Source organism: Aulonocara stuartgranti (assembly GCF_965226115.1).
Source record: "Aulonocara stuartgranti genome assembly, chromosome: 6".
In the NCBI taxonomy this organism is placed as follows: domain Eukaryota; kingdom Metazoa; phylum Chordata; class Actinopteri; order Cichliformes; family Cichlidae; genus Aulonocara; species Aulonocara stuartgranti.
In genome coordinates, this window is record NC_138944.1 from 4769638 (window position 1) to 4796994 (window position 27357).

General features: G+C 41.5%; 3 protein-coding genes across 7 annotated transcripts; 2 read left to right on the plus strand and 1 right to left on the minus strand.

The window, feature by feature from the left end:
* Positions 1–5: 5 nt before the first annotated feature.
* LOC309708718 (E3 ubiquitin/ISG15 ligase TRIM25-like) lies at positions 6–9199 on the plus strand. Of its 4 annotated transcripts, none has more exons than XM_082536979.1 (11): positions 6–26; positions 651–1413; positions 2079–2174; positions 2268–2501; positions 2612–2780; positions 2874–2903; positions 3041–3106; positions 3553–3747; positions 6114–6224; positions 6818–6934; positions 7209–9199. In XM_082536979.1, the coding sequence occupies exons 2-11, from the start codon at positions 673–675 to the stop codon at positions 7355–7357; spliced, it is 1908 nt and encodes a 635-aa protein (XP_082393105.1). In that variant the 5' UTR covers positions 6–26; positions 651–672; the 3' UTR covers positions 7358–9199. The 4 variants fall into 4 exon arrangements, with proteins under 4 accessions (XP_082393105.1, XP_082393104.1, XP_082393103.1 ...); XM_082536978.1 differs by having other exon boundaries at positions 7–30; XM_082536977.1 differs by lacking the exon at positions 6–26 and adding an exon at positions 54–459.
* dgke (diacylglycerol kinase, epsilon) lies at positions 8925–20019 on the minus strand. Its single transcript, XM_082536981.1, has 11 exons — positions 19337–20019; positions 18711–18870; positions 18499–18618; positions 18251–18394; positions 18003–18160; positions 16957–17005; positions 16725–16838; positions 16496–16567; positions 14908–15035; positions 14683–14794; positions 8925–12690 (listed from the first exon to the last, which is right to left on the minus strand). The coding sequence occupies exons 1-11, from the start codon at positions 19786–19788 to the stop codon at positions 12469–12471; spliced, it is 1731 nt and encodes a 576-aa protein (XP_082393107.1). The 5' UTR covers positions 19789–20019; the 3' UTR covers positions 8925–12468.
* cUnh17orf67 (chromosome Un C17orf67 homolog) lies at positions 19977–26955 on the plus strand. 2 transcript variants are annotated; one of them, XM_082536983.1, is made up of 4 exons: positions 19977–20091; positions 24207–24307; positions 25558–25677; positions 26401–26955. In XM_082536983.1, the coding sequence occupies exons 1-3, from the start codon at positions 20073–20075 to the stop codon at positions 25672–25674; spliced, it is 237 nt and encodes a 78-aa protein (XP_082393109.1). In that variant the 5' UTR covers positions 19977–20072; the 3' UTR covers positions 25675–25677; positions 26401–26955. The 2 variants fall into 2 exon arrangements, with proteins under 2 accessions (XP_082393109.1, XP_082393108.1); XM_082536982.1 differs by lacking the exon at positions 19977–20091 and adding an exon at positions 22305–23144.
* Positions 26956–27357: the final 402 nt, after the last annotated feature.

Here is a 27357-nt window from a genome sequence, read left to right on the forward strand (position 1 = left end):
CTGTCCAAATACTTGTGGATCAGAGTGTAAGTAAGTGTATTTGGTAAATTATTGCTACAATTCATTTATTCTAGTTTAAAAAAGATGTCTTCTGAATTCACCAGTGATTACTAGTAAAAAAAAAAAAAGACAAGAAAAAAACATGTCTTTCTTTTCAGAAGGACAGGTGGCATAAGGAGCAGGTACGTTTTAGGTTAAAGCGGGCACACGACTCTCTTCGAACAGACTTTTTCACCGTTTTCCATTTTAAAAAATGTTTTGAATGTGTAAAAAGGGATGAGAAATAACTCATTTATTTCTCACAGCGAGAATCAGAATGTGTTCATAAAAAAAATTATTTGGCTCTGACGTGCGCTCGGAGGGTGGAACCTGTATCACGAATCCTGTTACGCAAGCAGGAAGACTGTTTTTTCTATAGCCAGAAGAAACTCTAGTTTTCATCACGTGCAGCAGAGGCCTGTGAGTATAAAGCGGTCTGCAGTGTTTTGTTTTGCAGACAGCAGCTCCGCGTGGATTCTTTGTTATTGGTTATTTATGTGCAACGTCATGAACTTTACTGCAGTAAAATGGCTGTTCTGAGTTTTGGTGCAGGAGGGGTTGGCCTTCGTTGATTATCTGATGTAATGATAAGTTTCGTTTGTGCCTCGCAGCTTCATTCGCATCAGTCCCATCATGGCCGAAGTGGACGAGTCTCAGTTTTCTATCATGAGTCTGGAGGATGAGCTGACCTGCAGCATCTGTCTGAGCACCTTTGACTGTCCGGTGACCATCCCCTGCGGACACAACTTCTGCCAGGACTGCCTGCTCGCCAGCTGGGAGGACTCGTACAGCTGCCCTCAGTGTCGAACCGTGTTCGACACCAAACCCGAGCTGAAGAAAAACACGGTCCTCATCGCCGTCGTGGAGACCTTTAAATTGAGATCGAGCAAGAGCGAAGACAACCCGAATGAAGAGGAGAGCGAAGAGGAGAGAGGCTATGAGAGCGGAGAGGAGAGAGGAGAGGAGAGCGAAGAAGCGAGCGAAGGGGAGAGCGAAGAAGCGAGCGAAGAGGAGAGCGAAGAAGTAAGCGAAGAGGAGAGAGAAGAAGAAAGCGAAGAAGAGAGCGAAGCGGAGAAAGACGATGTCATCCGCTGTGATACCTGCATGGAAGCAGAAGCATCGAAGACCTGCCTCACCTGCATGGCGTCTTACTGTGAGGAGCACCTGCGCCCTCACCGGGAAAACCCCGTCTTCCATCTCCACGAGCTGAGCGAGCCTGTCGGAGACCTGTCGGAGCGCATCTGCTCCGACCACCACAAGCTGATGGAGTTCTTCTGCAGCCAGCATGACCGTCTGATTTGCAGCTTCTGCCTCCAGCATATCCACAAAGGATGCTCCTTCTTAACTCCGGAGGAGCAGAGGAACCTGAAGGAGGTGTGTTTGCATTCACATTGACGATTATACTGTATTAAACACTGACTTATGTACAGAGTTAACTGTTTCTCCTTAATTCATACATGTTTTAACTTATTTAATTTGTAATATTATAAAGCAATATGTTGGTGTGTATATCTTTAAACAAAGATGACAGTCAGCTTACTTCCTGGAGAGGAAACATTCCATCTGTATAAAAAAGATGGAAGTGGGTTCATACCTGAAAAGGGACCCTTGTGTACAACTGTTTGTAAATGACAGCCAAGTTCAAGTCTTCCTTGCTTTAACAAGTTTTTCTTAGTGTTGTATGCCAGGCATTGAGCTGTGTCTGCTTTGATCTCAGGCTGTATATTTAACACCACTGCTTTAGGCTGATGGATCAGGTTGTATTACACTTCTTTTTCCACAATATCTGATTCAATGACTTTGGCCCACACATCTCTAGTCAAGGCAACACTAGAAACAGATAAGAATGACCTCATTATAAATAAAGTTTAACAATTCAAAATATTTCCGCATGTAAGATGTAGTGGAAAAATGAAATAATGGAATAATGCAGATGGTGGACATGCAGTCAAAGCATTACTTGCAAAGTTCTCCAGGCCCTCTGAGCAGTGTCTGTATGGAATTTGTGCACTTAAGCTGTTCTGTGTTTGTTCTTATAGTCTGACCTCAGAGACAAGTTGGGTTTGCTGAATGAGAAAATGGAGAAGACTGAAAATGTTGTGTTTCAAATGAACAACATGCAGAGTATGCTGAAGGTAATTTCCACATGTCATACAGAGACAAAGTAAATGTGCTGGCAGTAACTATGAAAAACTCACTGTTGTCATATCTTATTGTCACTGTTCCAGGATGGAGCAAACAAAAGAAAGACGGCACTCGCAGCTGTCTATCAGCAGATGAGGGACATCTTGGCTCAAGATGAACGCGAGGCCCAAACTGAGGTGGACCGTGAGCTGGAGCTCGGTCAGATGAAACTTCGGGATCTCACAAAGAAGTTCGACGAAAACTATAATAGGATGGGAAAAGCCAGAGAAGATATCAACAGGCTGATGAGTCAATCCCAAACCTCGGCTTTTCTACAGGTGAGACGAACACCCGTGGAAAACTTAAACTAAAGAATAAGATAGAATGGGCGTGGTTAAGTTAAATAATTAGGAAGTTTAAATAAAAACCTTTCTTTTGCCCCCCACAGGCTTCAGTTGTGTTGCCCAAAGTTGTAAAGTTTGAGCCTCACGTGCCTCGAATCAATCTGGACTCCAAGAAGGTGATAGCGACGCAGAGCTTTGCTGCAGCCCTGAGGGAGACTCTGATGGCGATGCTTAAACAGCCAGTTGAGGCCAGATTACCATTCTTTAAAGCAGGTCTGCGTGCAGGCACGCATTAGCAGAAAATTTAAATTTGGATTAATATTCTAAAAGATTAACGAAGCCAATCATTTTCACGTTCTGATGCAGATCTTAACACTGGTGCATTTGGGGATTCTGGTGAGTTTCTGTCTTGTGGAAAATACTGTTGAGGATTTTCTGTTAAATGCTCATGAATTTATTCTTCTTCAGTGGTGACTATTTCTTGGGAAGTATTTTGGGAAGCACTCTTTAAATGTAACCTTTGTTTTTAACAGGTGAAACAGCAGCTCCTGTCTCCAGACCAGAAAGTGCTGGAGGTAGTGAATCCCAGCCAAATTCTGGTAAGTTTATATCAGCGAGGAGTTATTATAGGATGATATTTGAATACAGTAACATGTGAACTGAAAGAGTATCTGAAAACATCTGCCAATATGACTATCTCCTAGTGTGATACAGGTATTCACTGTAACTATAATTTTAAAGACGATCTCATGTTAATAATACACGTACGATAACGTGGTCTTGTTGTACAGCTATAATTACTGACTACACCTCCCTGTACTTGTTATTTGAGTGTATTTGCAAGAGAAGGCACACTGTGTAAAAAAACGTATATTACATTTTTATTTAAAATACTGCAAATCATATTGTAATATCGTTAATTTCCTTCCTCAAGCACATACGTGAAAACTATTTAAAACATTACAAGCACTTTGTGACACGTGATTCTTTACAGTGTGATAAAGATGTTCAGAGTGCGTTCTCATTTCACTGTTTCATTACTCAGCAGCGCCTCAGCAGAGAAGCAACCCCTCGTTCCAAAGTCCACTGAGCAGTCCACCCATCCAGCCGTACTACCAGCCGGTTCCCATCCCCGTTTTTATTAGACCACAGCAAAGATGGAATCCACCCCATTATCCACAGGCCCAACCTCGATTGCAACATTTTGGGCAACCTCGATTTTATGCCCAACAAAACACAAGTAAGATACAACCTAAAATCTCTCTCTTACACACACACGTCTGTAATGACAAAAATCATATATGTCTGTGTAAACAGCTTAGTCTCCAATCACCACAAACGGGACAATGTGTTAATTAATTGGTGCCCTAACAGCTAATTAAAAATTCAATGACACATAATACCTACCCTTTGCAAGCCAGCTTATAAATGATAAAAGACAGAAGCAAGATGAAGCCCCATTTTTTTAATAAACAGTATAAGATTTATCCAGGATATGACTTGTTACACACATTGAAGGAACACCTTTGTTTTATTTCAGCCTGATATGAAATCACATCTACTAAAAGTCAGTGTGCTTAAGGCAAACTCGATCAATCTGATAGTGCATTTAGTGTTTTAACAACTTACCACTGGGCATGTCTCTGTTCTGAAAGACAACCATGATCGCGCAGTCAGTTAAACATGTGAAGAAGGTGTGTGAAGACCTAGACAGGGATTGGTTCTAAAATTACCTTACTTCATCGCCCATACTCACCCAGAAGCTTACGGACATTTGTAGATGTCCTTCATGGTTTGGCAGTAATAGAATGCAGCTAGGCACTTTTACAAGCTATTAGGCACACTTTGAGGCCGAGTCCTCCCATAACCAGTAAACCCATCATAAATTATTTAAACTTTCAAAGTATAAAAGACACATGTCAAAACGAGCCTTGTGCCAAAGTGTTGTCTTCATTCCTGGCAGTCATTATTAAGATTGAGGTCATAAACTGATCGACCGTAACATTAAAGCCAGTATTGTGTAGATCCTCATTGTGGTGCAAAAGCAGCTCTGACACATTTGTGTTTGCTGTGGCGTCTGGAAAGATTCAGCTTGTTCATGCAGATGCTCAGCTGGATTTTGGTCTGTGGAGTTTGGAGTTTAAGTCGATGGGCTGAACTTTATTATGTTCTTCAATCTGCTCCTAAGCAGTTTTAAAGGTGTGGCAAATCTTCCTGGTGGGGGAGACCACTGCTGATGGGGAGTGCTGTTGCCATGATGAGGAGTGCTTACTCTGAAATGTTTAGGTTGGTTGGCGCACGTCAAAATAATATCCAAATGAATGTTTGGACCCAAAGTTTAAGAACACTCAATTGATTAACTGCAATAAAAGGCACACCATTGATAACAGTGATAAGTCCTCATAAAAAAAAGAGGAATTATGGATTTGATCAACTGGTCCCTGAATGAAATTGACACCCTCTTCTCAACGAGAAGCCTGAGCTCAGGTGAGTCTGAGTGTCCTGGAGGGACTTTCCCTGCTGGATACACGATGGACGGGTGGCATAACTGGAGGGTCGTGTGCCTGGCGGGACTGTCGATCGAGGACATTGAAGTTATCTACCTTTTCGGAACCATGATAACAGGGTTTTTGCTGATCGGAGCTGGCTTGGCCCTGGCTTATCGAAGATTAAAGAAAGCGGAATCGGCTGTTCAAACCCCCACAAGGCTGCCCGCTGTGATTGAAATGATGGGATGAGTCATGCGTTCTTAAAATGGGCTCATTGAGCGCAGCACGGATAAGATCTTGGAGAAGCTTGAGGCTGCCGTGAACGCTCAGAATAAGACCTCTGAGCGAAAATTGGATTACATCCTTGAGAAGCTCACAGCGGTTGTGAGTTCTCAGAATCTGCTCTTTGAGCGCAAGAATGACAACATCATGGAGAAGCTCACGGCTCTCCAACGGGAGATTGAGAGACCAGTGTCGGACTGTTAGACCAGCTTTGAAATTCCAATGAGTTGTTTGCACTAAAGTAAAAACCACCATTATTTCATGCGGCTACCACTTCAGCGCCAGCTGTGGTCTCAAGGCTGGATCTGAACAAAAACACCCTGATAACAGACTGTTCTTCCTATCCTACGCAAGGCCAGCTGAACTCTGGACACACACACACACACACATACATATGCAGATATCCTTCCCCGGATCCAACGCCTCCTGCCATGCTTACCTCCCTGTCGATGGAGACAGCGGCTCAGCTGGAGGCGCGAGGAATTGCAGCGTCTGCGACCACTGTGTACATTACAGTTCAGTGTGCCGTGCGTGTCTGCAGCAGTCCTCAACAGTGAAGTTAACAGCAGCAGTAACCAAAGTTCTGGAACCTTTCCAATAAAAACAGCTTCTCATTGAGCAGATGTTGTATGTTGGGTTTGTAAATGTGCCTTTAAAAGCAACTTCACAAATCAAACATTTATAGTAATTCTAGCATTCACACTGTTCATTTTAAACCTGACAAAATGTAATTCAGTATGCCTGTGTACAGTTCAGATTAGTGGACGCGTTGCACATCTCCTGTGTTAACGACAACCGACTAACTGTGGAAGACGTTTTGCATATTTTCCTTTAGATCAAGACAGAAAGCCGCACAGTGCTCCTGGAGGAGGTAAACCAGCCGGGAAAGGATCTGATTTCACCAAGAAAGATAAACCAAAAGGCCATCCTCCTTCTGAGAAATCAAGTATGAAGCACTCACATCCTCATGTGTTATAAAAAATGTCAGACTGCCAGTCAAATGATCAATAACAACACTATTCCACTGATTAAATAAACAGTACACATAACAAGAAGCCCTCTGAGTGCAAACCTCACTCTCTGGGCAGTGTTTACTTTTGAGGGATTATTCCATTTTGTACTTAAGAACTATATAGGAGCTAATGGCTAATATGTATTCATTTGTAAATAACTGGCCATGTAAAACGTGGGCTTATATAATTGTGTACCGCAGCATAAATCATCAGCTCATTCTGTTTCTCTTGACAGTATTTTTTTTTTCAGTATTTCTTTTTAAATTAAAGCACATTTTGCAGTCAACTTGAAAGGAAGGCAGATGTGAAATGTAGAAGTGAGGTGAGAGGTCAAATGTGACAAACTGTGTGCAAACTATATTGTGATATTTAAAACAAAAATGCTTCCAGAAAAGGTTCCAGCTTGTTGATCTGACCATGGGTTTCTCTACTTTTTGATATTTAATCAATTTAAATCAGATTAGTTTAGCAAGTGTCGCTCATCCTACATTAAAGACAAATTACTAACTACTGTGTTTTCCTTCAGATCCAGACAGGAGGCCGCACAGCGCTGCTGGAGGGCATAAGTCTTCAGGATCTGGGAAAGGATCTGATTTCACCAAGAAAGATAAACCCAAAGGCCATGCTTCTTCTGAGAAATCAAGTATGAATCAAATCCTCACGTGTTATAAAAAATGTCAGCCTGCCAATCAGATGATGAATAACAACACGATTCCACTGATTAAATAAACAGGACACATACAACAAGAAGCTCGCTGGGTACAAACCTCACTCTGTGCGGGGTGTATAGTTTTAAGGGATTATTGTATTTTGTACATAAAAACTGTGTAGGAGTGTTATTTGTTTGTTGATTTGTTTAGCAAGTGGTGCGCATCCTACATTAAAGACAACTGACTAACTACTATGTTTTACTTCAGATCCAGACAGGAGGCCGCACAGCGCTGCTGGAGGGCATAAGTCTTCAGGATCCGGGAAAGGATCTGATTTCACCAAGAAAGATAAACCCAAAGGCCATGCTTCTTCAGGAACACAACACTCACGTCCTCATAGAAATCAGAAGAAGTAGAACCAATATTTGATTTTAATCTGAAGCCTGAATGCATTATGAGATTTGTGTATATATCTTATCTGTAGCTTGCCATCACCAGTGTGTGAGTGGGTGGATGATTGTGTATAGTGTAAAGCGCTTTGGGGTGCTCAGGACCAAGTAAAGCACTATACAAATACAGACCATTTACCATCTATCGGATTCTAATTTAAAATTTATTAACAACATTTAAAGCTCTAGAAAGCCAGTCTCTTTCCTGTATTAGATAAGGTAGTTGGCACACAACTCCACTCATACTTAACTAACTTGATCTTTGAATTCACACATCAATAATGTCACGCAGTCTGCATATTTCCAACTGTGCAACTGTCTCACTCCACATGCCACCATGCCACTGCCATTCTTGTTCATAGCCTTGTTACTTCGCGGATTGACTACTGTAATTCACTTCTTTTTGGTCTTACTCCAACATGTCCAGAACTCTGCTGCCCGTATTATCACCAGGACCCCTTCTATTCACCACATCACCCCCGTCCTACAGCGGCTTCATTGGCTCCCGGTCAAATATCGCATCAGTTTTAAAATACTTTTGTATAAATGTGAGGCTGTTCATCATCTCTCCCCTCCATATCTCTCTGATTTGGTTCAGATCAACTTTCGATCTCGGTGTCTTAGATCCTCTTCTTCTCTTTCTCTCTCTGTCCCCTCCCCTCATCTTGCCAACATCAGGGCTTTCAGCTGCTCTACTCCTTGACTTTGGAATTCCCTTCCTCCTGACATAAGAAATGTCACTTCCTTTTCTCTTTTTAAGTCTAGACTCAAAACTCACCTGTTCAAAATAGCTTATCCCACGTAACCTTTTCCATTCTGCTATTTTAACCCTGTTTTATGATTTTGTAAATTGTCTGCTTTTATGCTTGCTTTCTAATTTTCTGCTGTGTACAGTGTCCTTGAGTCTTCTGAAAGGTACTTTCAAATAAAATGTATTAGTATTATTATTAGTAGTAGTAGAATTACAGACCTGCTGAGACCTTATTGGAGCAGTTAGCCTCCGATTTCTGGTCAGGTTCTTTGAACTGTTCCACACCGCTCTTTTAACTCTGTCTTTAAAAGCGCTGTGCAATCATCATCATCATCATCATCATCATTATTATTTTTATTACAGCTTTGTTTAGTCTTGGATGATGTGTGATTAACACTTGCATTAATACTTGATTTTGGCCTTGGTGGAGACCATCAGTTTTGTTTTTCTTAAAGAGTTTGGGATCCTCTCCTTTTACATCAGAACCTTAAAAATGACACCCAATGTTTCCTTTTTAAATAATGATTTGATGATTAAAAGGATCCAAGATGAATATTACGTGAATAAAGGTCAGCACAAAACACAGTGTAAGTGTTGTAGCTGCTGTTTCAAACTGTCTCTTTATCAGTGTTTGCAAAACTGGTCAATGATTAACGAATTCAAACATCATGTGTCATGTTTGTTAGTGTGTATGTAGCTGCTGTTGTAATCTTTGACCAGAGATCATGGCTGCTGCTTTTCAGATGTCTATATAAAAGTGAATAAAGAGACAAACACGATTGGTTTATATATGAAAATATTTATGGGAATGTCATCAAATTCAAAAGATCGCTTCATTACATTCATTTCAATCAAAATGAGTTTCTCTCACCTGTAGTAGTAGTAGTAACCCATCAAACCCTCGCTACGATTCTTTTTGTAAACAGCTTTGTTTGACATGATTGTTTGATAAAAGCTTCCCCCCCCCTCAGATGGCGTTTCTGTGTTTAAAGTTTTTCTGTTGTTTTTCTAATGGAGTCATCTTGTAATAAAAATTTGTGATTTTTGTGTTTTCTGCAGATGTCTCTCACTCTTTATAATTATTATAATTTTACCCATGTCAAAAAGAAATAGCTATATTCAAATATGCAATAACGAAGTAATATCAACAGCAACAGTGAAATGTAACAATTGAATTTCAAATGCAAGAGCTGAGCTCTAGTAATCTAATCCCAGTGATGGACAGCTGCACAGCTTCACTCAATTTGCCTTAGACTCTAAATAAATACTGTTCTGTGTCTTCATAAATAATAAACTATAAGCTATGACTTGGCAGAATTCAAAACAACAATTAATGTCACAGTCATATCTCCCAAACAAGTTCATTAGCCGCGCTAGCATCACAGGGAGTGCAGTTCCTTGAATGACCACTTGAGGCTCTATTCAAACGAGAGTGCCGTGTTCGAGTGTCCAGCTTTGCCGCAGAAGAAAACACGTTCACAGCTTGATAGAAAAAATGTGGAGGGTTTCATAACAGCTGTGCAGCGGGTGAATTTTATTAAGGCTTATAGTTTGCTTTGTTAGCGCTGTAACAGGTGGATGTCAACACAGACGGCTGTAAACAGTCGCTGTCTTCTAGACTTTACCTCAGATAATCGGATTAATGCGATGGAAAATGTAGTTACACTGAGCATGTAATCTTTTCACTGCAGTTATCTTACATATAACTTAGCTTGCTGCTACAGTCCATCCAAGAAGGTTGTGCTTCACTTTTTATAACTTAATTATATTTTTTTTAATTTGTAAATAAATAACAATGATAATAATTTTTAAAAAGCATGTCATAATAAGGGCTGTTTTGTTGCACTCATATTTAATTAATAATTTAATTCAATTTTATTTATGTAGAACCAAATCTAGATAGCAGTCGCTTCAAAACAAAGCACTATAGATTCAACAGTAAAGATCCTAAAGTGTACAGAGAAAACTGAGTCGACCCCCTATGAGCAAGCACGACAACAGTGGGAAGGAAAAACTCCTTTTTAACAGGAAGAAACCTGCAGCGAGCAGCTAGGTGTATTGGGGGGGGAAGACAGGACAAAGAACTGCTGTGGAAGAGAGCAAGACAATGATAATAATAATACTAATAATAATTAATGATTAAATGTAACAGTATTTACACACAGAACTTGGTAATCAAGCTAAAAATGTGGCACTTCACCCTCTCATACAAATATGGCGACTTCTGGCTCAAAATAACCAAAAAGTCCAAATGCTAAAATTTAGGTGACATGACAGTACCAATGTCCATATTTTATATGTTTGGTAAGATTGAGCTAAAGTTACAGAAACGCTGGTGGAATCAGCAGTCTAATTCACGTTTATTAAATTTTAATTGAAAATATGTGTATCTGATGCAGCCATGACACCCACTGCAGCTGTATTCAGCTCCAAGCAAGGATGTTGGCATGTTGTTCCTGCTATGTTAATTATGCTAATTCTCTATAAACAAAAGTATATATCGAATTAGCATCATGCTAACATTTCTCAGGTTGTGTTTAGAGTTTGAAAACTGTAGCTGAGCCTGAGACAGACACTTAGTTTTACTGTTTTGAGTATCACATCATGATCTGAAGTGCTCTAAATCAACCAAACATTAGGATTCATTGGAGATGACTTTCTCTACAAAACTGTAGTGACTCCTACAAAAAGCAGGGTGTTTTCTCTATAAATATACTAGAAGCATGATGCTAGCGTGGCTAAGGACCTAGTGGCTTTAAAACCCTGTCACATTTAAGCAGAATTCAGTGCAACACAGACAGCTCTGGTAAACATGGATGACAAGGTAAAAGTTCAAGCAGGTGTCCTTGAGCGACAACATTCGCCAAACAAATAGAGGGCGATGAAACCATGCAGTTTGGTTAACTGCCAGGGAGGTGCATATTTTGAAAGCAGTAGGCATCGCGCGGCAAAACTTGTATCCCTGTTCAGCCTTCGGAGCAGCTCCGGGTTCAAAACGAAGCACAAACTAACAGCTACAGACATTCCTGATATGACTCCGAGCAGCAGACCACCTCAAACAGCAAAACACAGAAACACAAAAGTCCTCCTGCAGAAATTCTGCTGAGTACAGAATAAACAGGAATTAGTATTTCACCTGAACATTACATGGATACGTACATGCGTGTAATGATCCTAATATATATGAAGACCACTCTATTATCCTGTCTACAGAAATACTGTCTTAAGTGGGCCACCTTGTGGTGACTTTTGGGTTAATGGGAGCATAATCTCAACAGCAGCTATTACGACGATCGGCAGTAACATCAAAGGTCAACATCCTGGGCAGTTTAAGGTACTTATCAGTGTAAATGCCAAAAAGTGCAACACAAAATATGTAAACAGGAGCAAAACAGAGGAAAAACAACGGTTCAAAATGAAGGCAAAATGGACCCACTAAACTACGTCTACTTGGCAGTACTTCCCAAACAGGCCTCAGCAACTCTGGCTATTTCCTGTAGCTCATACAGGAATGTCAACCATAGTTTATACACTTTAACGTATTATAATTTAACAGTTTGGCAAATGGCAGTGCACTTTAACGTAAACACTGATGTCTGCTGATTGATAACACACTGCGGTTTTATCAGAGTCCATGCCCCATCGAGTCCACACATTTCAAAGCCTGTGTGACTAAAAACCTGCCAGCAGTGTGATGATGAGGATCCTCAAAGACGATAACACATTTGACACATGAGCCACTGGGGCCTGCCAGCAAACGCAGGTCTTTCACTTTTTGTGCTTTTTGTGGAATACAAAATTTGTGGGAAATAAAGCATCAACCAGACAGCGCAACCTGCTGTTCTCTCAACAAACACAACGTCATCACCTGCTGTTGATTTAAACATGGCTTTTAGGGGTCGGTTAAACCTGGGCAACCTGTTAGAATGGCTCACCGATACCTGCAGGGCAGCACGGAGAATTCAATTGTAAATACAGAGTAATAAATACAGTATCGTCGTCTATAGATTATCTATGGCACGGAGGATCAGTGCAATTAAAGAGCAATCTGTCCAAGGAGAGACTGCCTGAGCTCTGAGTTAAAAGGGGAGTGTGTAGATAAAAGACCGAAGAAACAATTCACGCCAGCTCAGTAACAAACTAATCTTTCTCCGTCTGTGAGCTCTCTGAAAAGATTCTAAATTAAAACGTCTGTTCTAATCATCACGATGTGACTACAAAGACCTCGGAGGAGGAAGACTAATGCAAAGGAGGGAATAATGCAAACTAGGCAGAAATAAGTAACGAGGATAACAAGAGCTTCACGTCACACGATGTTTGCGGCGGGTCACGCTCGAGCAGACGCCGGCCCCGCCGCCCTGGGTGAGTCGTGAGGAGTTGGGCTCTCCGTCTCAGAGGCGCTGGTTTCATCGTCATCATCGTCCGTCTGCTCTGCGCTGTGGTACAGCATAAAAGCCTGGGTCTTATGGGTGATGGTGATGGTGCAGGGACCCTGCGCCCACGGCTCTCCATCCACCTGCATGGGCATCGTGGAGCTCTTCAGAACCAGCTGGAGATGGAAGAGCAGCGCACAATGAAAAAATGTTAGCTAAATCATACATAGGCCTATAGGTTAGCTTAGGCCAATCATTCACAGTCTAAATAGCGATCAAGTATACATACTGGTGCAACAGTGGGTGCTCATGCTAAACACGACCAAATTTTTAAATCTATGTATATAAAAGTGATCACTGTTTCAGGTTTTTTTTCTACTATTGGCTCTGTAGATGACCATATATAGCACACAGGCACACAGCTCCAGATGTGAACACAGATGTACAAACCTTCTGTTTAGGAGAGACAGCCAATCAGAAGAAAGTTGACTTATAGGGAGACATGTATAAGATAAATAAGACTTATTTTGAACTGTGATTAATGCAAAGCTACTCCAGTAGAATCCAATAATACAATTGTGTAGCTCAGAAAAGGTTTACTTTATTACCTTTAATAATAACAACTCAACGTGAGACTAAAATCAGTAACTTTCATCTTTGTTCTTTTTTATTTGTTGTGTTTTTTTTCCTTTAACAACTTTATTTCAGATCAGATTGGCAACAGTCCAGTTTAAAGCTTTCCTCGCCATTAACAGCCTGTTTTTTAAATCAGTATTTATTTTTTATATGAAAGATTTTATATGTATTCTCTTATTTTTATTTTTTTTTGGAAGGTATGTGTAAGTGCCACCCTAAAGTACCTTCAGAGTCCACCAGGGGGCTTCAGAGCAAGCTTAGGCAAACACTGGATTTGGCCATTAATAGCAGTATTTTAAGCTTTATTTCTAATTCTTCTGATTGAAGCCTGTGAGAGCAAACAAAACAAAAAATGTTACTGATATAGATTATTTTTCTTCTCATCTATAACTCTGTTCCTCCATTACCTACACCCTCAGTTAGCAGCGATGCTTTTAAAATGTATTTAGTTAAATATGTGAGATATTCAAATACCAGTAAAATGAGTTTGTTGTTGTGGGTGCACTCTGGAAGCAAAGTCAAATCCACACGCAGGTGCGCCTTTGCAGTTTTTACAAAATGATGTTTGAAAGTAGCTGCTGTAATCTTAAGGCTTTACACAGCAGGCGTGTAAAATCTGTGCAGTGCTGGAGCCATTTATTCTTTTTTTCCTTTTTTTTTTGTTCTTGGTTTACTTTTTATCTTGGGTTATTTACAAGGTTTATTTTTAGGTTAATAATTGCTTAATTTTTTGTTTTGTATCTTTGTAAGTCAGACAGGAAGAACTGTAAGGACATTTTCTGTAAGTAAAAGGACTAGTATAGGACCAGCATGCACTGGGGTGGGCCTGTGGTTTTTTCCAGAGCTGGAGAAGCAGCAGGAAACAACATAAAATGGATCTTTGTTTGTTGCTTGCCAAACTGGATAAATAAACCGTAAAAGTTTTGGACATTGGACTTTTTTTTGCCTGCGTACAAAATATCACCACAGTTACAATATTTATGTAGTTAAATATGTGAGGTATTCAAATACCAGTAAAATGAGTTTGTTGTTGTGGGTACGCTCTGGCAGCAAAGGCAAAACCACACGCAGGTGTGTGCATTTATAGTTTTTACAAAATGATGTTTGAAAGTAGCTGCTGTAATCTTAAGGCTTTACACACCAGGTGTGTAAAATCTGTGCGAATATTTCCTGTGTTACAAAAAATGCACAAGATTAATTATTCTCAACTTACTCCCTGATATCATGAAATATGTTCAAAAGCATGCATCAGGGTATCTATTCTGCAATAACACATCGCTTTTTCACTACATGCTTGGTGTGTGAAGGCCTTAATTAACAGTGAATTTTTTAATGAACGCTCTTTATGTCACAATGTAAAAGGAGAATGAATGAAGGTGAAATCAATCGAGGGTAAATGGACACATGCAGGAGCTCAGTAACAAAAGCCTAATCAGATTAGTCACAATTAGATTGGATTGAGGCGAATGGCAGTGAAAAGTAATTACTGTCGTTCTGCGTGGCCAGTAAATGAGGTAAACAGGAAGCCTTACTCTGACAGTGTGAGCCTGTCCCAGCCGTACAGGGTTGGCCAGCTTGACCTGGATCTGCGCACAGTGGAAGGAGCCAAATACACCCACCACCTCCAACAGGCCATCATCCAGCCTGCAGAGACAGGAAATAGCATGTTTACTTTCCATAGTACCGGTAACCTGAAGCAGTCGGTGCCGGATGGACCGTTTATATTTTCCTGACCAATATGCTCTTAAATGACCTACCGGGTAGGGGGGCACGGTTCATCTCCCATACCCTCCCACAGCCTGCAGCCTCCGCCCCAGTAGCCGATGTTACAGACTATGATGCCCTCCAAACTGGGAAGCTTCACCCTTTCCCCATCCAGTTCCAGCTGTGGCAGGAACACATGCAAACACACATAAATGTTTCACAAATCTTTATGTGTTATAAAAACATTTTTTAATAAGGATCTCTCTTACAATGTCTTATATTAAACAGCTGTAGCTACGATACACACTGATCAAGACATTTGTCAGTAAAACCACCTCAAAATGGGCAAATATGTCTGAAAACGTTGATCAAAACATAGAAAACATCAACCAGGTAAGAAAAATGAGACAGTGCAGACTATAAAATATCTAATTTGTTTTTACACATTAAATAAACAAATTAATTAGATTAGCATTATTACTGGCAGCACTGGAAACAAGGCTCTTACTAAAGTTAAAATAAACATCTTTACACCTGCAAAGCTGAGTAATTAACACTTCTTGATTCCGAAATGTTGAAACCTATAATTTTTTTTAACCTTTGCACTTTCATTAAAGTGTAATCAAGACAAGTGTGAATTTTTATTAAAGCTTGGCTACATAACAGCACCAAAAACATCTAAACACCCATTCAGCAAACTGTACGGGATCTGATAAAGAACTGGATTACTGCACAGCGTCTTTGGGCTCTGTGACAGGAGACTCTGACTAATCGCAAGTGAGCAGAGGACTGAAGGATTCAAATCCTGTGTGAAGATAATTATTTCTAAAGTAAATTCACATGTTTGTATTTTGGAACTTTCTTTTCATGTCTCATCAGAAGCTTTTGGACCGACTTGGCAACACTGGGACCAGTCGGCTTATATACAGACGCTGTTTTAATTTTAATTTGGATATCTGCCGATACCGATATGAATCCGATATCGTGTTTTTTAATCAATAAAACAGTTTTTTTTATATATATTGCTGCATTTTGTATAAGATCATACTCAAGTTTAAATAAACAACAACACTAAAACTATTCTGTTATACCTGTATGTAAAAAAAACACAACTGCACCCAAAATATTTCATAGTTCAGCAAAACTGATCAATCTAATAAATTTAAACCTGCTCTATCCTCCCTATTCTGGTATTTTAAAGAGTCCTTAGCAGAAATATTAAGCAACCTAACTAACAGGGTTGCAAACTCCCAGCAAAAAAACAAAAAAACAAATACACACAGCCGCTCTATCACGTGAGCACACTGCTCCGACATGCTACGGTTATGAGCCGAGTTACGCCATGTCGCAAGTTTTGTGAGGTGCTTTTTTGATATTTAATGGATCGGATTACATTTTTTTATTTCTCTCCGATATCCGATCCAGTAATTTACGTCAGTATCGGACCGATACGTAATATCGGATCGGTCCATCTCTAGATGAGACACTGGTTTCTCTGCCCCCTGCTGAAGTCACAGGACAACCAATTCACATTTATAGAGAAAGCTTGATATGGCAGTGACTTACAGTGACTCGGATTCTCTTTATGAGCTTAAAACAAAATTTGCATAATGCTTCATCACGTGCACAAGTCCACCGTACCTCGATCCTCTTATCCAGATCTTTACATTCCTGCACTAAACAATCTCTGGTGCCATACAGGAAGTACACAGCCTGTGGGAAGAGGAAAGTACTCATTACTACAAAATGAAGCTGCATCTTTATGTCTCTACAAAAAAACAACAAAAATAACAAAAACAGTTACAGGATTAAGAGGTTTTTGCATTCATATTTAAACCCTGAGCCTGCTTTGTTTATTCAAATTACGGACCTTGTTGATGATGCGGCTGGAGAAGAAGGAGGGCGTTTTCTCACGGTGTGCATGGAAACTGAGCGCCATCAGAGCGTCGGGCCCCACAGAGAAGTAGTTGTTCATGGACAGAACCTGAGGAGGAAATCCAGCGTCTGCTTTATAGTACAGCTGAGTGCTTCCGCGGGTCAGGCATTGACATGTCACGAAAGACATCGGTGTTCATCAATCAGCACAGAGAGAAAAAACTCACCTTTGGTTTACGAAAGTAGACGCCTTTTGATGCTACCTGGACTTTCCATCTGAAAATAATCATGAAGGTGTTTAGCGGAATTAAAACAAACACAAACGGGTCAAAACGTTGGATTTCAGGAATCAAAGTTTTATTTCTATTTGGACTATTTACATTTCCTCACGTCTCAGTACTCATGCTGACTGTAATAACATTACACAGCTCTAAATTTTTAAGCGTAAATGATAAAACATAAATGTCCTTTTCATTTGTAATTCACATGCTTTTGAAAGTGCAGCTTGTGACATCAGATCACAAGTGGAAAACATTAAATCCAATGTAAACAACCATGAGGACACAATGTGACCCAGCCACTCAAACCACTTCTCGAGGTCAAGTGAGACGCATTTGACCACATCTGATTTGCAGTGTAAATGACTACAAGCCCACACCACTGACTGAACATGAGCTACAGCCACCTGATGACGACCCTACAGAAGGCCCCAAGCTGAAACATGTTACCCAGTAAAGTTTTTTCATATTCAGCAACGGTTGCTGGAGTTCTGACCTTTTCGTACTTTACCCTCTCACCCAAGTACCTCTGGAAGGAGGCTAAATTGTGCCAGAAACCGAGGTTTAAGTTTTCTACGAGAATAACAAACGCTGTACCCCTTGATTTATGACCTTAGTAAATACTTTCCTGATGAGTTCATGGTTATGGTTAAAGGTATGGATCCTATTCAACTCAAAAAGGACAATAAAGTAGGGTACATCTTAGGGGTTAGCTAGTGGATGATCATGATGTTGATGATCGACAATGGTCAAAGTGACTCACCAATTAATTTCCTAATATAGAAAGAAAATGTAAACACTAGCCGTCAACTAGAAGACACATCTGACCGCTTTTGTATAGATATAGTCGCCAAAGACACAGGACACAGGGTGTTTTAATTCCCCAAATACCTAAGAGACTACAGTTTTAAAAAGACTGGTGAACCTGATCAGTCTGTTCAGGCATTTCTGACTGATCCTGAGGAGTACCTGTCATCAGTATCAACACCGCTCACCTGTCCATTTTCACCACTTCAGCATCGAGGATGTTACGGAGAACCTGCTCCACGGGGATCTCTCCAGCATAGCCAGCTCCCCAGCCTAAAGTGTTAGAGAGGTCATTTCCTGTCCCCAGAGGCAGGATGGTCACCCTGGGGATGAACTGGTCCTGGCCCTGACAAAAGAAAGTAGAAAAGTGTCAAAGCGAAGAAGTAATGTGTAAAAGAAAGATCACTCTTTTTTCTTGAGCGCAGAGACGTCTCACCTTTAGCTTCATAGCATCGATGGCATCGAGCACCCATCCCACTGTGCCATCACCTCCACACACCAGCACCTGGACACTGCCGGGGGGGAGGAGGGTGCACAGCTGGAGGGCTTTGGAAGGAGTCAGCTGAGATAAGTCAAACACCTGGAGGTGAAGCAGAAAACAAGATTAGTTCCAGGATCTGAAAAAGAGCAATGACAAAGTTTGCTCTCACTGAGACAAAAGATGCAGGCGAGCTGCAAGCTGACCTGCACCGGGTTGAGGAGGGTGCGAAACTCCCCCAGCAGCACCTCCCCCATGTTGTTCCCACTACGCGTGTTAGCCAAGACCAACACTGGAGTCCAGCCGCTGCCACAGGAAGAGCCGAGCTACAAGATACAAGCAGAAAACGCATTTTTAAAACATCTCCGGAGCACCCGACGTAGGAGCACTATGACGAGGCCAGTCGTGACTTCAACACCTTGCTGTACTCGTCGGGGTGCCTGCGGCGCAGCTTGTTGACACGGTAGAGGTAGTGAGGGGGGATGATGAGGTTGTGGAACTCGCCCAAGTCGCACACGTCTCCATCCGTCAAGCTCTCCATGCAGTCATCGTGCACTGTGGTCTGGCACCACACACACCTGAAGGAGGAGCAGGGGGAGCGAAACTATAAGAAAGGTGATGAAGCACATAAAAAGAAATACTGCCAATGAAAAGAAGACCCTGAACTGCTCACAAAGCGGGGGATGAGTGTCATGCTGAGGTGGGGTCTTTTAAGATTGAAATTTGCTATGTTGAACAGCAGCAGGAGCCCATTAGAGGTGGTTCCGTTATTACATGTAAACCCTAAAGTCATGTTGAGTCGTGAGAAAACCCAGATTTAAAATTCTAAAGAAGAATATATCGATGTGATTAAAAACCAATCTACAAATATAAAAAAGACTAAATAACCACAGTAAAGAGTGAGGTCTTTTATCATCCAGCTCTAACTCAGGAAACTTGATCATTTTTCTTTTAACTCGTGGGTGTAAAAAGAGGCTTTTGGTTGCAGAAACACGGCTGCACATCTGTTGCATCCCTTCAGCGGTTCTCGTCCAGCTACGCTACCTGATGTCGCAGAGCTTCGGCTGGGTCCCACACTGCTGCTTGCATACAGCACAGTAACTGGCCAGAGGCACATTTCCGCGGACCCAGCGATGCTCCATGGCTCCTTCGGGGCTGGAGGGGGCCATGATCTCCTTGCAGGACAGGCTGCGGTCGGCCCGGCGCAGGCACTGCTCGTCGGCGCACACGCCGCAGCAGTCGCAGAAAGCGCCTTGCAGGATGTGCTGGGAGCACACGCAGCAGTAGGTGGGCTTGTTGAACAGGTCGGTGTAGTGCCAGCCGTGCTTGCTCTTGCGAAAGAAATCCTTCATGTGCGATTTCCTCTTGGAGCGTTGTGCGCTGCACCACAGCGTGATGATGACCGGAACCACGACGGCCACGGAGGTCCAGAACAGTAGAGTCCACTCCTCCCGGGAGCCGCAGTCGTCCTGCGCCTCGTCCCCTTTTCCGCACATCGCTGCGGGACCGTGGCGAGACGCTAACGAGCGGAAATCAGTAGAAGGCAGATAAACGGCACCTAAAGGAGACCGGACACGCTCCACAGCTCCACGCGACGCTCATGATCACAAACACTAGCCGGAAGCTGGTTCTGAATCCAGCTAAAATATATTTTCTTGTATAGGAAGGTGTAAACAAGAGGACAGAGATATGACGTTAAAACCACGAGCCACCTCCTGATAGAGCATCAGCAGAGAGTTTTCACATGACAAGATGATCAACCCACGGAGGAAAAAACGTCATGACTTACATACTGCTGGGTAATTTCAGTAATAATGATTCAGCAAACTAAACGCTTATAATAGATGGCACGAAGCACAATGTAGGCCTACAATATTTGTAAAATGTTTAAAGTTTCATATTATAGAAGTATTTATCATATTTAAGGAAGCAGGGTGGTTTTCGTGGTTAGCACTGTTGCAAGAAGGTCCTGGGTTTGAATCCAGCATCTCTGTGTGGAGTTCTCCCCGTGTCTGTGTGGGTTCTCTCCGGCTTCCTTCCACAGTCCAAAGACATGCAGTTAGTGGGGTTAGGTTCACTGGTGGTTCTAAAATTGGTCGTAGGTGTGAAGGTGAGTGTTAGTGGTCGTCGGTGTTTGCCCTGTGAGGCTGATGACCTGTTCACTCAGTAAATGTATTGTGTTTCATTTCACCACTGGCCATCCTCATGCTCTTGGTCAGCTGTGTTTGGCATTATAAGGTTAACAGTACTTTAAGAGGAACTGGGATCCCTGAGGGGTGAGACTATTTTCCGTTTCCGTTGGAATGTGAGCGAACACGGAAGTAACTGAAAGTCGACATCTCACAATTCAAATTTCATCTCTGATTCAGCTGCCCCGGCTTGCTAGCAGCTGGTTATCAGCACGCATGCGCCTTGCGAGCGCAGAGCGCATTAGATAATCGCGTCGAGAGAACAGAAAGCTCTCTGGGTCCCGGGAATTAATCAGAGCAGTGACATTATGAGGCCGTAATAAGTCCACGTGGTTATTAGGACACGTGCATTAAGTTAAACGTGCAAAGGGAGTCGCGAGGAAATGGTAACAATGACGCACAATGACGTATTCCATCGAACGTCACCGGAGGCACTCCTGTACAGCAGCTAAATAAATATTAAGGGTTAGATTAGGATGACCAGACTTCAGCAAACTAAATGTAGGCAGGGGAGAGAGAGTGTGGGACACTTTACCCGTGATGCTCAGAGATATTTGAAACTAACACAAAAGTTGGATTTCGGGGACAGAATCGATTTATTTCTCTCTGAGAATAACGTTTAACATTGTTCATAACTGTATTTTAGCTGCTGGTTTATTGAGTTTCGTTAGGATGCATCTGTTTGTATGCTACGGGCGCACCCGTGAAACTCAAATAACTGATTTAACAAAAAAAAAGAAAGAAAAGAAAATAGGAAACCCTGATCCATAATTCTGCGAGAATCACATTCAATCGGCTCAATCCAGTTTCTAGAGATTTCCCATATTTGCTGCAATTGCACTTCCTTTTCTTTGTGGCAGTTTTTTTTAAATGAAATTTTAAAAAAAAACCTCTTAACTTTGCTGTGATTCAGATTTTTTATTTAGCGCAGACATCGTATAAGGTTAAGCTGCAGGGGTAACTTAACATGGAACACCGTCCGAATGTGTGTGACAAAGGATAATGAATAACAACCCTGCTGAGAACGGCTAGACTGCTACTTCACCTTAATTAGTGACTATTCAGTCATATCACTGGTGTTTTGGAGAGTAAAAATTAGAAATGCAAAGTGGAAAAACTGAACGAGAAAAAGGCAGAACATGCCGACTGGTCTCCAAATGGGTTAGACGGTAGAAACAGCGGATCCTCCACTTCCCATGATGCCGTCTTTCACATGTCCGGTCATCGTGGTTATTTCCTCTGACTCGCCTGCTGCGCCACACAGTACAGACTCTATTCACAGGTCAAGCAAAGTGACGTTTCAGTGTACTTTGTGTGGAATATTCTTTAAAAAACAAACGCGTTTATTTAATAATGTTGTCTTACAAACATTTTTTTTGTTTGTAAGAAAAAAGGCAGAAAGAAAGGGGAAAATAAAACGTAGTTAACAGACGGATACATGTAAATATTACATTATGAATGGGGTGCACAGCTGGTATGACATAAAAATATAAGAGCATCTAAAAACAAGACTATAACTATGCATATGACTATGCTTGCAGCACCATCTAGTGGACAGACTTTTACCTGCAACCTAACCTAACACCTACGTTTAATACATTGAAATAGACTTATTCTGCTTTTCCTTGTTTTTACATCTTTGCTGTTCCTAGGACTGCGTTCTTCTGGACAGAGAGCTCGGATGTTGTTCCTGGGATCTGCTGAAGCCACTAGCCCAGCTTGGGGGTCACTGCACTGAGCACTCCGATTACCACTGGGACCACTGTTGCCTTCACCCTCCACATCTTCTCCAGCTCTCTCTCCGTCCTTGGTACTTCTGCTATGGTCGTTTTCCTCTGCTTGTCCACTACTACTATGTCCGGTTGGTTAGCCATCACCAGTTTGTCTGTCTGTATCTGTGAGCTAGACCCCAGCCTCTATGGATCTTGTGCTCAGAGCTTGTTCCTGTGCTGCCGTGATTAGTGCCTCTGTGCTGTCTTTCAGAGCAGCCACTGGTAGGATTGTTTTGCTTTTGTTTATAGCCTGGATCTTGTTTGTCCCATACAGCTGACGTGCCTCATCTCTACAGGTATTTGGTGGTTTCAGACTGCTTTTTCTACTTTTTGCTCTATATGATGTCACTGAGAGGATACAGAAGCTCCGCCCAGCTGGCGTGCAAATCTTCTGTTTACATGGATCAACTGATCATAACAAATTTGTCTTAAAGGGGGAGGATCTAAAGCAGCTTGTTTCAGAAAGAGGAGGAACTGATGGGGTCTACAAAAAGCTCAGCATACGATAATATGGATAATTTTTAACACTCAATCATGCAAAACGACACTGTTAGGGTACAATAATAAAAATAAGGAGCTGTAAATTAGTTAGTTATTCACAGGAACTGTTCACCTTTAAAGCATTAATTGGTAAACTATATATCTTTACATGTGCTAATGTGTCACTAATATTTACAGTTTATTTGAAACCTTGGTAGTCTGAGGCAGTGTGTTGTGGCCAGAGTCAAGGAGGAAGCAGAGGAGGAGGAGGATCTCCTCTTTTCACCCCCTCTGGACTCTGGTCAGGACCTCAGAGTTGAGAGGGCTCAGGCAGGAAAAGGGCGAAAAAGAAAAAGATGAAGAAGCTGGTGGTGTTTTTGCTTTGCGTGGTCCTGCTGACCATTTACACAGGTAGGAAATTCTCAGGGAATTGACGCATGGAGGACAGTGACCTGTCACATCAGAACACCTTTTCAGGTGCTCTGCGTCTTGTTTTTTGCAATTGTGAGGGAGCTGGTGTAGTTATATCCTTAGACGTTGAAGAGTAATGCATACCATTGTGGTAAGAATAGGTTATTTTAAGGGTAGTTTGCTGCACCTTCCTTTTGTTGTGGTAGAAATATTTACATAGATGTGCAGAAGATCTTTATTTGTATTTTTAGCCCAATCTTTTTGAAACACTGTTGTATTTTATAACAATTGACTTTTGGCCCGATTTAAGCCAGAAGACTTACATGTCATCAGGATGGTTTATTTTTGTGGCAATCCACAGGTGGACGTACACCGTGAGTATTTTTGCCACGTTTCTCTGAGGCTCCAGGCAGCACCAGCAGCTCAGGCCTGTGTTGACAGAGTTTCACAGCAGCTCCCTGTGGCAGGAGAGGAACAGAAAGCCTGCTGGGGTAACATGCTGCATGGGCTCGACTCCCTGGGGAGCGAGGGGGCTGAATGGGCACTTTGTTACCTTCCACCAAATACCCTGCTTCCTAATGCAGGCCCGGGCTTAGAGAGAGAGGGAGACAGAGAGCCCTCACTGGTGTGTGTGTGTGTGTGTGTGTGTGCCTGCCACTGGGGAATAAACAGCCTCACATAGACACTAGCTAAATAGATCAGGCCAGCCACAGCTCACGAGCAGCAAATAGTGTGAGAGTTTTATTTATGGGCCTGAGTACAGCTTTCAGTGAGAGGAATGCTATTCTTATTAACCACAACTTAGCTGCCAAGAAAACAGATGTCACAAACAAAATATCTCAGGCAGAGGTTAAATTCAAAGCAGGCAGTTTTAGTTCCTGAGTCTAAGAATAAGCAAAAACAGAGAAAGCTGCCAAAACACAAACACTGACTCACATCTACAAGGCAAGAGCAAAACAGTCTTATCCTAACCTGCTAAACCTTCTTCTACAGCACCGAAAGAAGTCAACGTAAGTAAACGTTTACTTCCAAACTCTTATCTTTACATTTTTTTCCCTTTAGATGCAAACCCCATAATCAAGGAGAGCGTAGCTAAGCAGCTGCTCCGTACCAAGAGGCAGGACCGGCCAATGAAGGCTGGCTACCCCGATGAGCCAATGAGGGTAAGGTCCACTCAGAGCAAAGAGCACAGTTAGTATATTGGAAAAAGCACAGATTTAACCAAGAGTATTGAACCTCTTCAGCTCTGTTGCCACAGTTTGTGCTGTCCTGTTTGTCAGCAGGATAAAAGCCGAACATTGCAACACAGTGTAAGTGCTGCAAGCAATTTAAATTTTGGTTTTTCTGGTAAATTTGAGACCTGCTCATGTCACACGTCCATATAATGAATTCATTCTGTGTGTGTTTTAAAGCTTTTAGTTATAGTGTTTAATCACATTTATGCGGGTTAAACAGTTTTAAGTTGAAGATATAAAAGCATAAGCAAATCTGTCTTATCACTTTGTTTCTAGACCAGTCAGCACTGACTCAGGTGAGGAGCTTTGCAAAGGCAGTATTTTTAAAACATTCATAGACCTTCAGAGAACATTTAAAGCGTGTTACAATATTTTATAAAACATTTATTATTATTATTGTTTATAGTCTGCTTAGAGATGGTAAGCGTTAAAGCTTTGTGAGTGTTTTTATGAATGAATTTTTAGAATTTTTGTACATTGCAAATACTGTTGAGTTCACCTCATTTTATTAGTCTTTGTTTGTTTAGTGTAATTTAGTGACTCTTCCTGCGTTAAATCACATGCAAAATTAAAATAAGGTCAAAAAAGGTCAAGTGGGACAAGAAAAATATATATGTTAAAAAAAATTAAAATAAGGTAAAAAAACAAACAAATGAAAATTAAATAAAATATAACAAATAAATACAATATAATTCCATCTATTGTATAATTAAAGGGAATTTTACCTAGGATCATTTTTCAGAATATATTCTATGTGTATATTTATAATAAACTGTGTCATTACATATTATTTAATACATATGGTACCTGTAAAAGAAAAACAACAAAAACCTTTGACCCTTTCTCTGTGGGACAAAGAGAGCACGGACACAAAGGTCCGAGTCACCTAATCTAATTTACAGGTTACAGCTGAGACTCTGAGCTTGTCGGTTCCTGTCAGTACCTGAGCTTCTTAAAGTAATCTCTCTGAAAGCACGTGCACTGCTTTTATTACATCCCCCAGCTCTGTACAGGACACGTGATATCGCCCTCGGTTTACTCATCTCTGTCATTTTATGTTGTGCTGTGTTTCAGTTTGCAAAATGAGCTCCAGCATTTTTCTTTCGTTGTTTCTTTCAGTGTGCACTCATCTGTCTTTTGGTTCGTCTTATTCAATGATGTCAATCTTCTCCCTGCAGGAGCATCTGCTCCACATGCAGGCTCTGGATCTGAGGGCCCGGGAGACCAACTTGGAGCACTGGCTGAACCCTCACTGCTACCCACGCTGCGACAGAAACTATGGACACCCGGTTTAAAAGGTGGCAAAAGTCGCCCGAAGTCTCAACTTTCACTTCTAACCCCAACTGCAAACTATTCATGAGTGACTACAGCACAGTGCATCTACACAGCAACAGACCCCTCAGTTTTCATCTCAGTCACCTTTTTAGACACCTTTTATTCCCTGATGGCTAAAGCCCTTGTCTCTTTTGAACTGAATGACTTGTTTCTGTATTGGAAGTTTGTCTCTGCTGTTGTGTTAGTGCTCTTCCTGTTTTTTGCGATTTTATCAAGACTGTTTGGCACAACAGGAAACCTCAGAAAGCTGTGAGAAAATATCTCACAGCCAGGGCTCTTTTCTTTGAACACTATTAGTTTTCTTGCTTAACTCTTTTCAAAAGTCAAACTGGCTCACTATCAGTGGTTAAGAATGACAAAATCAGGCTTATTCGCCAGTTCTGAGTTAAATTGTGATAACGCCAAAGTGTCACTTTGACATGAAAGAGGATCTGAGTTCCCTGTGATAAAGTTTCAGTTAAGGGTGAAGTGATGTCCATGTGGTTTGGTCATAAAGATAGTAAACCAAGTTTGGTGGCCTGCTTGAATCTAAAACTATACCTGAATATTAGATGTTAATATGAATATTAAGACTGATTTGTGCCTCACTTCACAGTACATATGGATTTAAGGGGATATAGAATTATTATTTTTTAACTACACTGACAAACTTGTTTTTAATCTGAATTTGTTTTCTCTCTCTGCAGTAAAAGGCCTGCTGTGACTGACTGACCGTGGACTGAAGCTGGAGTCTCTTTTCTCATTATCTTTCAATCTAATGACCAAAATATGCATGTGTTGTATTATTTCTAGAGTGAATTCTTTGTAATTTGCTCCTTTACGCCTTTATTTCTGTAGCTGCACAGACTGAAATTTGTTAATGAATAGAATAAAATAAAATAAATCATAAGCTCCAATAAAGTTGTATTTATTTGTTTGAATAAGAGCGAGACTGCAGACCTGCATGCAGATCTTAATCATTTCCTTTTTTCTGAAGACAGTCGACTGGATTCTGGTTTCAGTGACATAAAAGTTTTAGCGCCTCAAGTTATTTGCATATTAGATGGCGTTTTTTTCTCTGCTTAACACCTTGAAGCGGAGGCAGGCCAGAATGTTTTTTCCTTAGCCGTGTTCGTGCGTCTAAACGCCCCCTTCACACACCTTTCCCCCCGTCCTCACGCTTTGCTTTACAAAAGCTCTAAGAAACATTTTATTTCGTTTTTGGGGAAATGAAACAAACACGAAGGATTTTGCTGTTCTGATAAAGTATATTTGTGTGATAATTACCGGATTTCAAACTTGGATAAACTGGCTGACCGGATGCATAAAACTAAATGTGGGACAAAACGTGCGCGCGCAAGACGGCAGTCCACACTTGTAGCTGACAGAAAATTGAACACAAGCAAACGTTGAAGGTGCACCATCGTTCACCTGACGCAGGGCGAAGGGAGGCGCACGCCGTGAACAGGTCACCACTGTGACACCTCAGAATGACCAGTTAACCTAACGCGCATGTCCTCGGGCTTTGAGAGAACACAAACTCCACAGACAGTCGTTCAGAAAGTTTGAACCCACATCAGCCACTGCACCACCCGCATCATGTGGAGGACATATACAGGCCTGCTGTATTCGCCCCCCAGTCTGTTTACGTACAGAAATTACGA